Source organism: Penaeus vannamei, chromosome 18, assembly GCF_042767895.1.
Source record: "Penaeus vannamei isolate JL-2024 chromosome 18, ASM4276789v1, whole genome shotgun sequence".
NCBI classification, from domain to species: domain Eukaryota; kingdom Metazoa; phylum Arthropoda; class Malacostraca; order Decapoda; family Penaeidae; genus Penaeus; species Penaeus vannamei.
The window spans coordinates 35,475,893-35,490,892 of NC_091566.1; the positions used below are offsets into that span (position 1 = coordinate 35,475,893).

Below are 15,000 nucleotides of genomic sequence, written 5' to 3' on the forward strand. Positions count from 1 at the left end.
AATATTTTGTAAGAAGCCCTCAGTATTGTATTAGAAATATAGGTATAATTTTCATCTTATACAATGCTACTCAAAGTATATAATTTTACAAGCTTATTAAAAGCATGCTCTTCTGACTTGATGGTCAGACTGTAGGTCACCTGGCACGACCATTGTGAGGCATTTAACCCATCGATATTTGGTAACACCAGCATTCGTGATCCTTGTGCAACTAGTCGATGAGGTTTGTCTTTTCATATATTTTTTTTTTATTAAACCCTTTTTTTTTTTTTCTTTGTTTTTACTGAAGATAACCTCATTGATATTTTTGTTAAGGTCAAAGTTGATTGGCATGTCAAACTTGCTCTGCTCAGTTGTGCTTGGAATTGCAAATGTTCTTGTGCTTGATTGATGTGTGGCAACCACTTGGGAAATTATCTGCAAAAGTCAAGCCAGGCACAACTGATCATCTTTATGTGTACACTCTGAACCCCAAAGTCAGACAGCAATCTTGTACAGTTAAAGTACCTATTATAAATAATAAAATTATCAAATTAGATTACTCTTTTATTGCAAACACTTTACAGAATTTTGGTTGTACTTGAATGTTCAGTGTTTCTGACATCTATGGTTCATTTAGGTTGGTAAAAAATATACACATCTCTACACTATAAATTATAAAATCTTTCATCCCTCAAATGGTCCAGCAGCCAACAAAACATTTCTTCTGGTAAAGTGTGTTGCAAGCACTGGTGTATTTTTCGTTGGGAATGTTCCCAAGAGCAAGGATTCACTCCGTTTAACTTCAGGATTGTGAGATACACTGACATCCTCCTCGTGATTGTCTTCTAGAACACGTGTGAAGTCCCACAGCTTTACGCAGTTGTCCAGTCCACCTGAAGGCAGGGAGATTAGTTTTGATTTTTTTATTTTTTTTTTTGTGTGTGTATGATGTTCTTTATAACAAATGTAAATAAACATAAAATAACAAAATTAGGAAGAGTACCAACCTGAAGCAAGCATATTACAATCTCTTGAGAAAGAAATTGTGTAGATTGTTGATGTATGAGATAACATTTCAGCAATAAGATGCCCATTTGCCAGATCCCATACTAAAACACGCTTGTCGCCACCACCAGAAGCCAGAAACCTCCCACATGGTGAAAATGCTAATGCATCAATGACATCCTGAAAAGTTAGTCAATAAGTTAAATGGATAATCTTTCTGTTGTACTGCCCCCCCCCCCTTTTTCTTTTTTTTCTATTAATTTCTTTCCTTCCCTTTTTGTGAGCTGGTCATTAGCTACATTAGAGATAACACAACTCTGACCATATCAACAATCCTTAAACATTTCTTTCCCTCACTTTCATCTATATTCCAGCATCTTTTCACACACTACATCAATTATCAAGTAATCACCCTTGTAGCAATATATTGTTCCCTATTTCTCAAATTAGAAATTTTGTATATGTCCAAGTTTCTGCCACCTTGTCCTCCTACATTTGTGTATGAAACACCTGAGTTTCTTTTCTAAGTATTCCTTCTTGCCTACTTGTACTTTGAACATTTCCTCAATAAAAGATACTCGGAAAGACTATTCTAATATTTACTCCTACTAAAATTTGGGGCACAAGTACATACATACATATATACATATAAATATAAATATGTTATTTAAATACAAAAAACATTTAAAATGTAATTACCTTGTGGCCTGTTAGAACACGAACACAATTTCCATTGAGGACGTCCCATAGTCTGATGCTGCGATCGCTAGAACCAGAAGCAACATAATTGCTGTTTGGGTGGAACTGAACAACCTGTGGAAAAATTAATCCAAATTAATGCTATGCAGTGGAAAGGGAACAAGGATAGATGTAGTGTATGACTCTGAAATGAATGACACAATGTACCCATACTAAAAAGAAATATATATATATAAATAAATGAACAAATATATATAGCTCCAACCTGATCTTTTTATTTTTCCTTTTACAAGAATGCATGAATTTACTGTACATTTACTTTCTTATTTTTTTGGACACTTACATCAACATCTGAAAAATGCCCTGCAAAAATTCTTAATGGCTGATGATGGTCTGTTGCCCATAAACGGCCAGTCCGATCATGACCACCTGATGCAAAGTAGTATCCATACGGAGAAAATCTCACATCCCATACAGCAAAAACATGGCCTTTGTACACAACAAGACAGGTCCAAGTCTGCAAGCTCCATAAGCGAACTGAAATGAAAAAAGAAAAAAAAAAAAAATCAAAAGCAATGTATGTAAAGCAAATTATAAAATAACTGCTTTCTTTGGTAGCTAGAAATTGCTTTGACAGTTAACATTTACTGAAACTATTGCTACCACTATATTGAACACTGTACAAGCTAAATAAAAACTGTTCAACTATCAGTACTAAAGCAAAATCAGACTGCAATTCTACATAAAATATCAGATTAAAGGACTTTATTAGAAGAAGAAAAAAAAAAAAAATACTTACTAGTACCATCCTCTCCTGCTGTCAGCAAGAGGTTGCGGTCTGGACTAAAGGAGCAGGCATAAACTGGGCCCGAATGCCCAAGAAGAGTACGGACATAATCTGCAGTTCTTTCATCCATCATACGTACCAAGACGTCATCTGGAAGAGTACAAGTTTGAATTCCTCTAACATTCTGTAATTCTTTTAAAACTTTTAATATCACATACAAAAAAAATCATTAATAAAATTAATTAAATCTGCTTGAACATACCAGCATCTTTGTCAATGTCGTTCAATTGTTCTGCAGACTTCATACATCGTAATTTGCTTGGTGTGATGCTTTGTACACGAACTTGAGAATCAGCTGTACCATATGCTAGCAAACTTGAATCATCTGATATATCAACTCCTGTTATGCTGAAGAATTATAAGGTCCATGAAGACTTGCCAAAGAACATCAAAAGTTACATAAAATAAAACAGGATACAGAATTTCTCCAATCAAATACTTTAACAGTAATATATGTGGTACAATTTGCATTCATGCTATTACTTACTTTCCTGTAGCATTCAAAAATGTATAGAAGCATATAGAAGGTAGAGTCTCTCTGTTTAGTGTGACTCTCTTTACTGTATCTCTGAATGCTTTGGCTTTTTCGATTCGATCAATATCCCGCCTAAAAAATAAAAAATAATAAATACATCAAAATTAACAATTGATTGTTAAGATTTTTACTGACCAGTTAACTCTTGTTTTAAGAATCTGCTGAAGTTCCTCTTTACTCTAAAATTTCAACAGCATCATCTTTCAGTGATGAGAGAAAAAAGTTTTCTCCTCATTCCATACCTCTATCATAATTTACATTGATTCAAAACACATATAGTCAAGTTATCTATAAGAAAGTAAACTATAGCAAAAGGAAATTGAGAAAATCTGATAATGAAAAGTTTTCTGGGGCAAATATACATTACAACATTATTCTCACAGTTCTGGCAAGGGTATTCTGTAGGTAGGTGGTGCATTTGGATCATTTTTTTTGCTCTTCTGAAGGGCATCTTTCTTTGGCTTCTTTTTTTTTGGCTTATCTCCTTCTTCTTCACCTTCTTCTTCCTCCATTGCTAAGTTTGGCAGCTCTGGCTCTTTCAGAAGTCCATAATAGATTTTGGTCTTGTTGACTAAAATAAAATAAGAAGTTAACATACATGGCTAAAATTATCATTTGTTTTTCATAAATGGGAACTGCCAAAATGGAAACAACATTTCACAGACCATTTAGAGTCCAGAATCTATAGATACATACATTTATCTTTTACATCCTCACTTTATATATCACATACTAACCCTGTTTAGGTGCTTCTCCTTCCTGAGCTCCTGCTGTTGCTCCAACCTGTGCTCTTGTCCGAGGAACTCCTTCATAAACATCTAGGTACAGTCTGTCATGTATGATTCTTGCAACAGGTCCTCCTCCACGCTCTGTTAGGTACCGCTTCAAGTGAGCATAGGTATCTCTTGACATTCTCACTGTAAACTGGTTTGATCTACAAAAAACAAGTAAATGTTGTAATGATAAGTTAAACCATTATAAATGGTAAGTCACCAAAGTAATATAAAAATAATTGAAATAATGCAATAAGTATACTGAGTCCATGCTCAATAACGTCATTTTTAGGTAGCTTTCAAATATTGCACACAAAGCTTTATATTTTAACAGTGGTAACTCCATGAAACCCATTGTCTGTTGAGAGTGAATTCATCACCACCAACACCACCACAGACAAGCCAAGCATAAATTGCTAATGAGATATGTCAAAATCATATATATTCCTTAATATTTTTCATTCATATAATTCAATACTACTGCCAACTGTGATTTATTATTTGGCAATTGACAAAGCCAACCAAGTGACATTATAATTTTTTTTTTTTTAAGCTGTGATATTAACAAAAGTTTTATATTAGGCATGAATATATATATTCCTTCATGTTTATTTAATCACCTTTTGAAAGCCTCTGAAAAGGAGAAACAGTATAGGTTTCCAAGAACAATATACAGAGATAGAGGGGAATGGACAACACCATAAGCTGCAGCAGCCTCAAATTTACCATGAAATGTAGAAAATGTTCACTACATATCACTGCTCAGAGACCAAGTCCACGACACCCTTAATATCTGCTTTCTATAGGTTGCATGAAGTGCTAATAAATGGGGGGTACAAAGGGGCTTTACCCCTTATCTAGGGAATAAATAGAAGGTAGGAAAGGTTAGGTTGAGTGTTTGGGTTTGGATGATATGCTGGTTTTGGGACTTGATCTTTGGATGGTGCGTCACTCTCAGTAACAATTAACAGAGAAGCAAATTTATAAACTGTACATTATTATGAAATACACTTAATCAATAGCTGTTTCATCACCTTCCAGGTAACTTAATAGAGTATGAGAATTTTATGGTCACACATCCATTTCCTCCTGACTAGGAGACTAATGCCAAAGAGGTTATAATATAGGGAAAAAATCCATATAGTTATACACCTCTTCCTCGTGTACAACCTACCTTGCTGTGCTCCTAGGGGAACCACCTGTTTCTATTTTTAACTTACAGATATCTATTATTTTCCCATTAATTCTTGTCTTATCAAAATCTTAAATTGCAAATACTCTGAAATTTGGACTGAAAGTTTCTTTGAATAAAACCACAGATCCTACTTTTTACCAATTGAGATAATATTGGCTTCCTTGCATCTTTCTAAAATAATTATCCATACTAATTTTTCATCTCTCCTTGCATTAAAAAACCTCTTGGATCCAGAAGCTTCATTACCTGCTTGTGGCCCAAATTTCTGGAATTAGGATTACATGCGCTGCCACTCTGACAGGCGTGCGCCTTGTTGGCTATGTGTAGAGAAAAGACTCCATGCCTCCCCTTTACTATGTTATTTTCTCTTTTTGTAGATAAGCATCTTTATTTTTATTTGTTTATTCATTTATCTTTTAACCATTTTCCAATGGCTCTATTTGTCATTTTATTTGCTTTAACCAGATGGTAATAGACTATTCCTTGCACAGGCTTCATATCTTTCTTGGTAGTCCATAATTTAGTGCAATAATAATAAAAATAAAAAACATGTTATTTGTCTTTTTTTGTCATTTTCAATTTTCTTTAATACAACATGCGCCACTAGTCATGGGTAGCAGGAATATGATCCTGAATACAGAAATAGCGTACTCACTGGAGCAGGCCCTCTTCCAGTCATGGCTCACAGGTGGTACATTCCACACTCGTTTATCAATGAGAATAATGCAAAAGCTTCTTCCTAAATGCTCAGTCTAATCACCCTCCAAAAGCTTTTTTGCACTCATGGTAAGTTATTCCTGTCACCCTAGCCTTCAGCTGAAATTCTCATGATGGCAAGTTCCTGTCACCTCAGCCCTCAGCTAAATTTTCCCATGATGGCATATTTACATCACCCAACCCTCAAGCCAAATTTTTTCGTGACATGATGGTATCGGCATCCAGATAATAAGAGTTAATACAGTCTCTAACATATATGCATGTAGTATTCTATATTGCGGATGGAAAAATTAACCCAATGCTGCCTAATATTAATTGTTTTTACATATAGATGGCTTCGCAAATGCTTTGTCACCAAGGAGCCAATAACTAATCCTACCTCTTATCATCTGTTCACCTTTTCCTTGACCTACAGAAACATTTCATTTGATTTTATATTGCTACTAATATTGTTAATAACACTAAGTTTGTGCACATGTGATAAGTCTTTTCTATCAGCCAAGCCTTCACCTGAAATCCTCACGATGGCAAGTTCACGTCACCCACCCTTCAAGCCAATTTTTTTCATGACATGCTGGTCACGTCATCCAGATCAAAGAGGTTAATATTACGTACCATTCTTTGAAAAAAGACAAAATTATGAGAGTTTCCATGATAAGCAAGATACAGTTTTCCAATTATATATTTTGGTTAATATTTCCATGTAACCTTCTGTAAGAAAAGACTAACTTATGAGACAGTTTCCCAGATAAGTAAAATGTAATTTTCCTTTTATATACCTATTTAACTTCAATAAACTTCCTTTCTCATTCTCTATTCAACAATTCTAAAAGCAAATTAATGTAAAAATAAAGAGATGTTTTAATTTACCTTAAACATATAAGAATGCTATCCAGTTCTGACTCACCGAAAGTTATCCATGATTTGGTATCCTGTCATGTGATCCCTCGATGTAACAAGAGAGAGTTTGTGCATATCTTCCTCAAAGTAATCTTCCTGAGTGTTACCAAATTTCTCCATGAATGATTTTGCAACTTCCTCATGACCATTGTATACTAATTCTAGATACATGTGGACGAATACTGGGAACAGCACCAAAGCCACTTCGTGCTGCAAGGAAAAAGAGTGTTGAAGTTTAATACTGTATATAAATGTTCAAATAGGGTTATTAATTTTCACAATCTAAAGGAAAAAAATAATCTTAAGACCTACATACTTTGCTTAGATTTACTATTATTAAATAGCATATCATGAGATACATTAGGAACTGAATTAAATGCCCTATTATGATTTTCATGTATTGTCTTTCATTTATTCACATGAAGCAGGCAAATTTAAATATGGGGTACTTAAAAGGCTGTAAATCTTTCCCAATCCAATTAAACACTACATCATCTCCTTTAACAGACTTTAGGAAAGAGGCAGAATGGGTAAATTGAATTACAACACTTACTTTCAGGTTGGTTGATAAACCCTATTTAATCTTACTATACTATAAATGTCCAAAAAGGTCTCAAAACTCATATCAATCAATTTTTTTCACAAGACATAAAGAACAATCTCAACTCATCATCTACAAGGTAGGTTATCGAAATTATTTAACCCTTTAACATCTTACATCTAATGCCTCATTTTATGTACAAGATCCTATGCTCAACAATCTTATGCAAGTTATCCTAAAACTAGCAAGCTGCTCTCTTGCTCCTATTTAAAGTTACTGAGATTCAGTAACAATGATTTAATAAATCTGATACTATCTGGATGTTTTATCCATTGATGCCTGCTTTCCTATCCACTACTTCACTGAACCACTCCTCTGTAGGAACATTACTTCATTTACTTCCTCACTTGTGGAAGATACTTTAAAATTAATTTGTTTCCTTACTGCATTTTTACCAATTATGAATATATACTCTGTTTACTTGGAGAGGGTTTTATTTTCAAAATGACTACCCATTGTGTGGAATCAATTTGAATAATGATACTGAAGTACACGTTTTCCAATTTGTAAAATTAAGCCCTCAGAATAAAGAAAAGAAAAAGGAAGGAAAAAAAGAAAAAGAAAAAAGAAAAAAGAAAAAAAAAGAAAAAGAAAAGAAAAGAAAAGAAAAGAAGAAGAAAAAAGGCAAACTTGAAAAATCAGGCCTTCTGAGTCTAATGTATTAAAAGGATTTTGATATCAGAACTCTGCTAGGTCCATAGATACACTAACACCTGGTGTCTCTTAACCTGTTGATACTAGGAATAAAGGTATATATATGCACTGTCGACTGTTGTTTTTTATATATCTTATTAATTTTGTCTATACATAGATGGCTCCAGAAGAGCTTGATTACCAAAGAGATAGTTACTAGCCTTACCCAAACCTTTCTATTTACTCAATTCCTCCAATATTCAGTAAATCTTTTTTAGTTTCTATTATATTATCAGCATTTATAAAGTTACAGAAGATATAAAGATAATATTAATAGTAATAATGTTAATAACAAAAACAATAACAAGGGAAAGAAAGATTTCTTCTCTAAATATTGCTGACAAAATGGGGTAAACGGGTGAGATTACGTAGGCCTAGCAACTACCCTCTTGTAAGTGAACTCTTCTAAAGCCATCTACATATAAAATAAACAGATAAAAAACAAACAGTGTGGAATGCGCATTCACCATGCATCGAAGGGCTAAAATTTAAAATAAATATAAACCAAAGAATCTACTACAGCAAACCTATACTCAATAAATTTAAACAATTCTCAAATTGATACCTATTAAATCTACAAAAATGCTTGGTTACTCATAACTGACACATCTTTCTTTTATCAGAACCAAAAATATTGGTTGAGCCTAACAATGAGTTATATAGTTATATGGTATTTAACCTGTTGATACTTGGCAGACATGTGTACATGCCCTATATATCATAAACTTATTTAGTACTATAATTTTTTGCTTACAAATAAATAGTTTCAAAGTTGGTTTGTCACCATGGAGTCAGTTACTAGACCTACTTGATCTCCTCTGTTCACCTTATTCCACGATTTTTTGCTATGGAAAGTTTTTATTTCTATTACCATTGACATTGTTATTAAAATTATGTTAACCCCCTGGATCCAGATGACGTTGCGATTATGTCTAGGAAAAACTTGGGCAGCTAAAAGCATCAAGAGTGAAGGCCAGGGTGACAAAAAAGACTTGCCACGAGTGCACAAACCTCTTGGAGTGTGATTTGACTCATTTGGTGCTTAGAAGGGGGCTTTAGCATTATTCCCATTGATAAACGAATGTGGAATGTAACGTGCGTAAGCAGTAACTGGAAGAGCACCGGCTCCAGGGAGGACACCATTTTCATGCTGTGCACCGTATTCCGGCCACTGTGACTGGCGGCGAAAGTTGTATTACGTAAAGTTGAATATTAGAAAAAAAATGAGATAGGACACAAATAACCAAATGTTCCATATATATATATATTTTTTTTGCACCGAGCTATTTACTACATAGAGAGATGATATGGAGTTTGTGCAAGGAAAATAAGAAATTACCATCTGGATAAAGCAAATCAAAAGATAAATATGGACACTGGAAAATGGCGATAAAGCTAAAAAAGTTTTCACAATATAACTTCTCAAAGGGGAGGCATACAGTCTTGTCACTGCTCATGGGTGTTTGTGTGCGCCCTGGCTACATGCCACATGCCCGGGATGCTGGCCACTTACATAACCAATGGAACCAGATCCAGGAGGTTCATGATAAAATCAATACCAATAATATTTGCATTAACAAAAATAATGTTAGGAAAAAAATCCAGAAATTCATGGAATCGGGAAACAGGTGAGGTTTGGAAGGCCGACTAACCTACTTCCAAGTGACAGTACTAGTGAAGCCATCTATGTGTTTATATATATATATATATATATATATATATATATATATATATATATATATATATATATATATATATATATATATATATATATATAAAAAGACACTGCATATAACCAACACCAATGGGTTAACATTTGCAGTAAATTCTATAAAACAGCATATTATGTAAACTGTATATCAGGAATCAAGGTGTCAAAAAAAAAATAATAATAATAAATAAATAAAATAAAATAAAATGATAATAATAATTAGACAAAAAAAAAATAAATAAATAAAAAATTAATAATAATAATAATAATAAAGATAAATAAATAAATAAATAAAATAAAAAACATTTACCTTGTATGCATCCAGACTCTTCTCAATAAAGTTTTGTAGACTTTTGTAAGCATCCTCATATTCAGCTGGGTCTCCCTCACTCTTATAAGCAGACAAGACACTTGTGACCTCTGAATCACCCCCAATGCCACCTTCACTGTCAGATACAGTGTCATAAAAATTGGTTTCCTGTCTTAGCAAATCTTCTGTTGCCTGTTGGGAAAGAGACAAGATTTTTAGTTGTGTAAATAACTTAAATAAGAATGCACATAAATCATAAACAATTCATAAAAATAAACAACTAATCACATAAAATGAACTTTGTGTAAAATAAAAAGACTTCCACAGAATTGTATTGTTGGTATTTCTATATATTACCTGTCTATGGAATTAAAGGAAATACTTATTGATCTTGTTAAATGAGATTACTGCTCTTACATAAAAACATCTCTACAGAAAGTAACTGTTATTGTTTTTTATATACATGATCTGTCTATCAACTGCATGGAGATTTCTACTGGTTTTGTTTCATAAAAATATCAAATCTATTCTTTGCTTTTACTTAAAAACAGCTTCTAAATGTATTAAATGTCAAAGGTTGTAGAGTACTAGCACAGCATGGTAGTGAAAACGGTAAAGAGGAAATACAAAGGCTGTTCAGGACTGACACAAAGCCAACCTTTAATCATTTCAGCACAGCTCCCACACTTCATAATGTGGACAGAAGTAGGAAATGAAGAAGAGAAGGAAGAGGAAAGGGGGTGAAGAAGGGAATATGCAAAATTAGTTGAGGTGAGGGCTGAGGAACATGGTTGGGGTGATTCCCTACACTGGGCCTCAGTCTCCATCTCCTAATCCCCCGATGACAACAATGATCAAGGGATTAGGGGGTAATATCCCACCTACTTAAACCACTATTAAACCAACTAGTTCCTAGAAGCACCCATAATAGAATAATCATTTGATTTTCAACATACTCTATGGAAGACAAAACTAAAAATAGTTTATGCATAACTGATATTTATTATTTATCTACTGAAAAAAAAAAAGAAAGAAAAAAATCTGCTGCATCAAAATCTAAGGTCATTAATAGTGTATTCAACATTTAGTGATAGGTTGAGGCTTAAAAAGAATAGGTCAGTTAACAATTATGACAAAAATTATAAGGACTAAACATGTTAGAGAGATTGAAGGGATGACTGATGTAATACTATGGATAAAAGAGATAATTTTCCTTCATGTTGGTAAGCATACCTTATTCATGAAATAAAGGCATAGGAACTTCTACATTATAGTTGAAAATTTTGTCTACTATACTGAAGTGGTTTAATTTCAGAAAAATTGAATCACAATCTTTCATTCATATTTATTGATTTACTGAACATTTTCAGCCATGTTAACATCTAAGGTCATTTGTGGGTTATACAAAATACAGCAATAGGGGTCTATTATTAGGATAAAATATATTACATAAAGGCTTTAAAGAGCACTGTAGGCTAGTATGGTAGTGAAAATGGTAAAGAGGGAATACCATGAAGGCCATTCTGAACTAACACAAAGCCAGCCTTTTATCCTTTCAACAAAGCTCTCACACATTAGGATGTGGACAGGAGAGAAGGAAATGGAAAAATGAAAAAAGACCATGCAAAATTTGTTTAGGCAAGGGCTGAGGTCCAAGGTAAGGAGTGATCCCCTACATTAGGCCTCAGTCCTCGTCTCCTAGCTCCCCCTTCCCCATTACAACAATGGGTATGGGATGGGGGGGAGGGGCTTTCATTCACAGAAACTAATTGCTTAGATGGCTAGATTAAAATTCTACCAATTTTCAACTTTATAAGCATTCTTTTTTATCAGGTGTTGTTAGAGGTACAGTTTAGGCTCTCATGTATAGAATAATTCTTTTAAACAGTTAGGGGAGAAGCTAATTGTGGGTGTGGTGTGAAGATGAAGTATAGGGAAAAAGGAACAGGCATGTATTAAGAGCATTAGAATGTTGAGGTGTACGTAATGTTAACATAATATTAGGTATTGGGAGTTTGAAGTTACGAGGCTAGCAATTTCGCAGATAAAAAGACTATCATAAATAGACACCATAAAGATCTCTTTCTTCTTGGAAAATGCAAAAAAGAAAAAATAAATGAGAGAATTTTCCGAGATGGTGTAGGGATAGGAAATACTATGCATTAGAAGCCAGGAAGAAAACTTTATTAGGAAAAATGAATCTATGCAAGTATCCGGTGAAGAGAGGCAGAAAATCAAAGACTGAAATTCAATCATCTCAAAGTGTACCTGAAATAACAAAATATGGAATTAACATATAAACAAGAAGACTTTGCATTATTTGAAAACACTCCTGAGAAACCAAGGAGGGTCGTACCTTGAACTGATTTTTCTTCAAAAAGTTTAAGACCGCGACGAGAGAATTTCTATCTAAGGAAACCGAAGATTCTCCCGCTGTCGCTGTCGCATTACCATTCGCCTGAGCTGGACTCCCTGAATTTGGAGGAATAACCGTAGCCATAATTGGTGATGCCACAGTTTGAACGGCGCCAGTCCCTGCTACCCCGACTGTGTTCACCACATTCACCGAGTTCACCACCGTCGGGTCGCTGTGATTCATGACGCCTTGGTGTGTGGTGAGCTGTTGACCCGTCTGCAAGTCGACACCAGCCAACCCGTTGATTATGGTCGGGTTAGCGGGTGTCAAACTAGCGTAAGTGGGGCCCGCCGCGTCTGACATGTTTACAATCAGCACAAGACGCAAGTACTCGATAAACACGAAACGCAACTACTCGATAAACGGTAATTATTCTAATTGAAGTATTTATGATCATGATGAATAGCTTCTGTTTTTATCTAACAAGTTTTCAATAAACGACTGTTTTGTCTTAACTGAAAAGAAAAGTAAAGGAAGAAGTGATATTCGGATGGAAGTTTTATGAATAGCACAATTTCAAAGCCATGGCAAGATAATCGATAACAAATGCAAACCATACCTATGGTATCGATATCCCATAAATTACCTCATATAAAAAGCTTGATAATTTTTTGAAATTCCAAAATAGATTCAAAACTAAAATATCCCCATGATGAAAAAGAAAAATTAAAGTCGACATTTTGAAACCTATGACGTCACAGCCGGACAAACACAAGTCCTTCCAAGCGTCTTCTTCGCAAGGTAAAGACGTGCGCCTCTCGGCTTTTCGAATTTATCCTGTAACATCTGTGATGATACTTGAGAATTTGTCTTGAAACTATACTAATTGTGATCTTTTGCTGTTTCAGTTGATACTGCGACAAGATGCGTGCTAAGGTAAGCAAAGATTAATAGTATTTTGGTTGATGTAAAAAGAGCAACATTTTCATCTGCGTGTTGTGAATGTAATGTCACGTGTTCATATATTGCTTGTTTTGGTGCGACTTTATTCAAATAGTTATCTCAAATCTATTCCAAACCAACCAGGCTATATATTAGCTATACTGTGAATTTGTATAGTCGTAGATAAAGTAAGATTTGTAACATTTTTCCCAGCTAACAACCTGGGTGAAGCAAAGGAATGGTGTCCCCTCCATTTGCAGTGTTGTACTAGATCGTTATTCAGAAAGTGTCCTCAACGTAAAAATGAAAAAGGAGGGAAAATTAAGAATATTGTTGAACTGTAATTTTAACGTTGAAAGTGTTGCAGACTGTTAAACCTAATAAGTTTTTCCACCTATATGCGTTTAAATGGAACCTAATTATCTGAGGAACTAACTTTTTAAAAACTTTTTATGATAATTTTAAACTAGTTTTCAAAGTTCGGGGTGGTATTTTGAGAAAATAAAATTTTTTTGAGTAATGAGTTTTGCCACACCATTCTAGTGCATTTTGTGAATGGTTTAAAAGCCTCCCGACTATCGGCCAGTTTGTTAAAATCGTGGCAGTCCCAACCCAATGAACTTTCATAAATACAGACAGAAATAAAGGCATCTGTCTATATGGCTGATAGATATACATTTAACAATCTATTTGCCCGGTTGAAATGCATGTCTAGACTGATAGATATGCATTTATATCTTTGTTTATGCGTGTCAAGGATACGAATATTCTTTGGGTCGGGCCTCACAATTCTAAAATTGGCAGTATACCATCATCAGTGAAGAAGGGTCTGATCTTGACTACAGCTTAAGGAATCTATACTAATAAATTAATTTCCCTTTCAGTGGAGGAAGAAGCGTATGCGCAGGCTTAAGCGTAAGCGCAGGAAGATGCGTGCGAGGTCCAAGTAGACTGCTTTCCACTACCTTGTCCCCTTTTACTTAACAAGTAAGTAATTGTTTAACAAGTGTATGTAAAGGACTTGCAGGAGGTGCATTACCTCCTTGTATGAACTTAAAATTGTATTGTCCTTGAAATTCATTGAATTTTTGTATTCATCAAAGGTCCTTGTTAACTAAAGGAAAAGGGATTCACAGTGTAGAAACACTTCTAAGTATAACTTGCTAATGCTGTCAGTGATTAATGGTTTGTCACCAAAAATATTCAACTTGCATACATCTCTTGTTTATTTTTAATCTTTCTTATTTCTTAATATGATAGAGATTTTCATGTTTATTGGACTTATTGGTGCTTCTGTGATGAATTAATCTTTGCTTCTCTAATTCCAGATTGACAGAACCGTGAGACCATCATAAACTGCCACTTTTTTTTTCTATCAATAAAATGTGAAAGGGGAAAACGCTTTCTTTTTATCCCAATATATAGTTTTTAACATGTTGAAGAGGTGCAAAGAAAAAAGAAAAAAAAAGAAATAAAAAATGCAAGGCCCTTGTAATAGAACCAGAAATACAATGGTTTGTTGAATACTAAAGGTGTCAAACTTCTTAACTTTTGTTATCTGGGAGTACAGAATTTTGCAAGAATACCAAAATACAATTCAAAGACATTAAGGCAGAATTGGTTCTGTATCTATATTTTTCGTGGACCAAGATATGGTTCAAAACTATAAGCACTACAAATTGTGCCATATGCTCGCAGAATGAAACTGGTTGTAAAATGGGTATGAGAAACCAT

At 34.2% G+C, this 15,000-nt stretch overlaps 2 protein-coding genes and 1 long non-coding RNA gene across 8 annotated transcripts in view; 2 read left to right on the forward strand and 1 right to left on the reverse strand.

The window, feature by feature from the left end:
• The window catches only part of Rab5 (RAS oncogene family member Rab5), a 35,724-nt gene extending 35,186 nt beyond the window's left edge, over positions 1 to 538 (forward strand). For all 6 annotated transcript variants that reach the window (XM_070133218.1, XM_070133216.1, XM_070133213.1 and 3 more), the window contains one exon: positions 1 to 538. This exon is cut by the window's left edge and continues 1,444 nt beyond it. The gene's annotated coding sequence lies outside the window, so the exon portion shown is untranslated.
• On the reverse strand, positions 260 to 12,720 carry LOC113810739 (transcription initiation factor TFIID subunit 5). Its single transcript, XM_027362388.2, has 12 exons — positions 12,325 to 12,720; positions 9,969 to 10,160; positions 6,661 to 6,863; positions 3,806 to 4,002; positions 3,450 to 3,639; positions 3,021 to 3,140; positions 2,736 to 2,881; positions 2,486 to 2,623; positions 2,030 to 2,223; positions 1,687 to 1,800; positions 990 to 1,167; positions 260 to 875 (listed from the first exon to the last, which is right to left on the reverse strand). Exons 1-12 carry the CDS (start codon positions 12,685 to 12,687, stop codon positions 667 to 669), a joined length of 2,244 nt encoding a protein of 747 aa, XP_027218189.1. The 5' UTR covers positions 12,688 to 12,720; the 3' UTR covers positions 260 to 666.
• A 282-nt stretch (positions 12,721 to 13,002) lies between these two features.
• On the forward strand, positions 13,003 to 14,665 carry LOC113810733 (uncharacterized). The gene is made up of 4 exons (XR_003476154.2): positions 13,003 to 13,125; positions 13,233 to 13,260; positions 14,151 to 14,253; positions 14,595 to 14,665. It is a non-coding gene; the product is annotated as an uncharacterized lncRNA (long non-coding RNA).
• Positions 14,666 to 15,000: the final 335 nt, after the last annotated feature.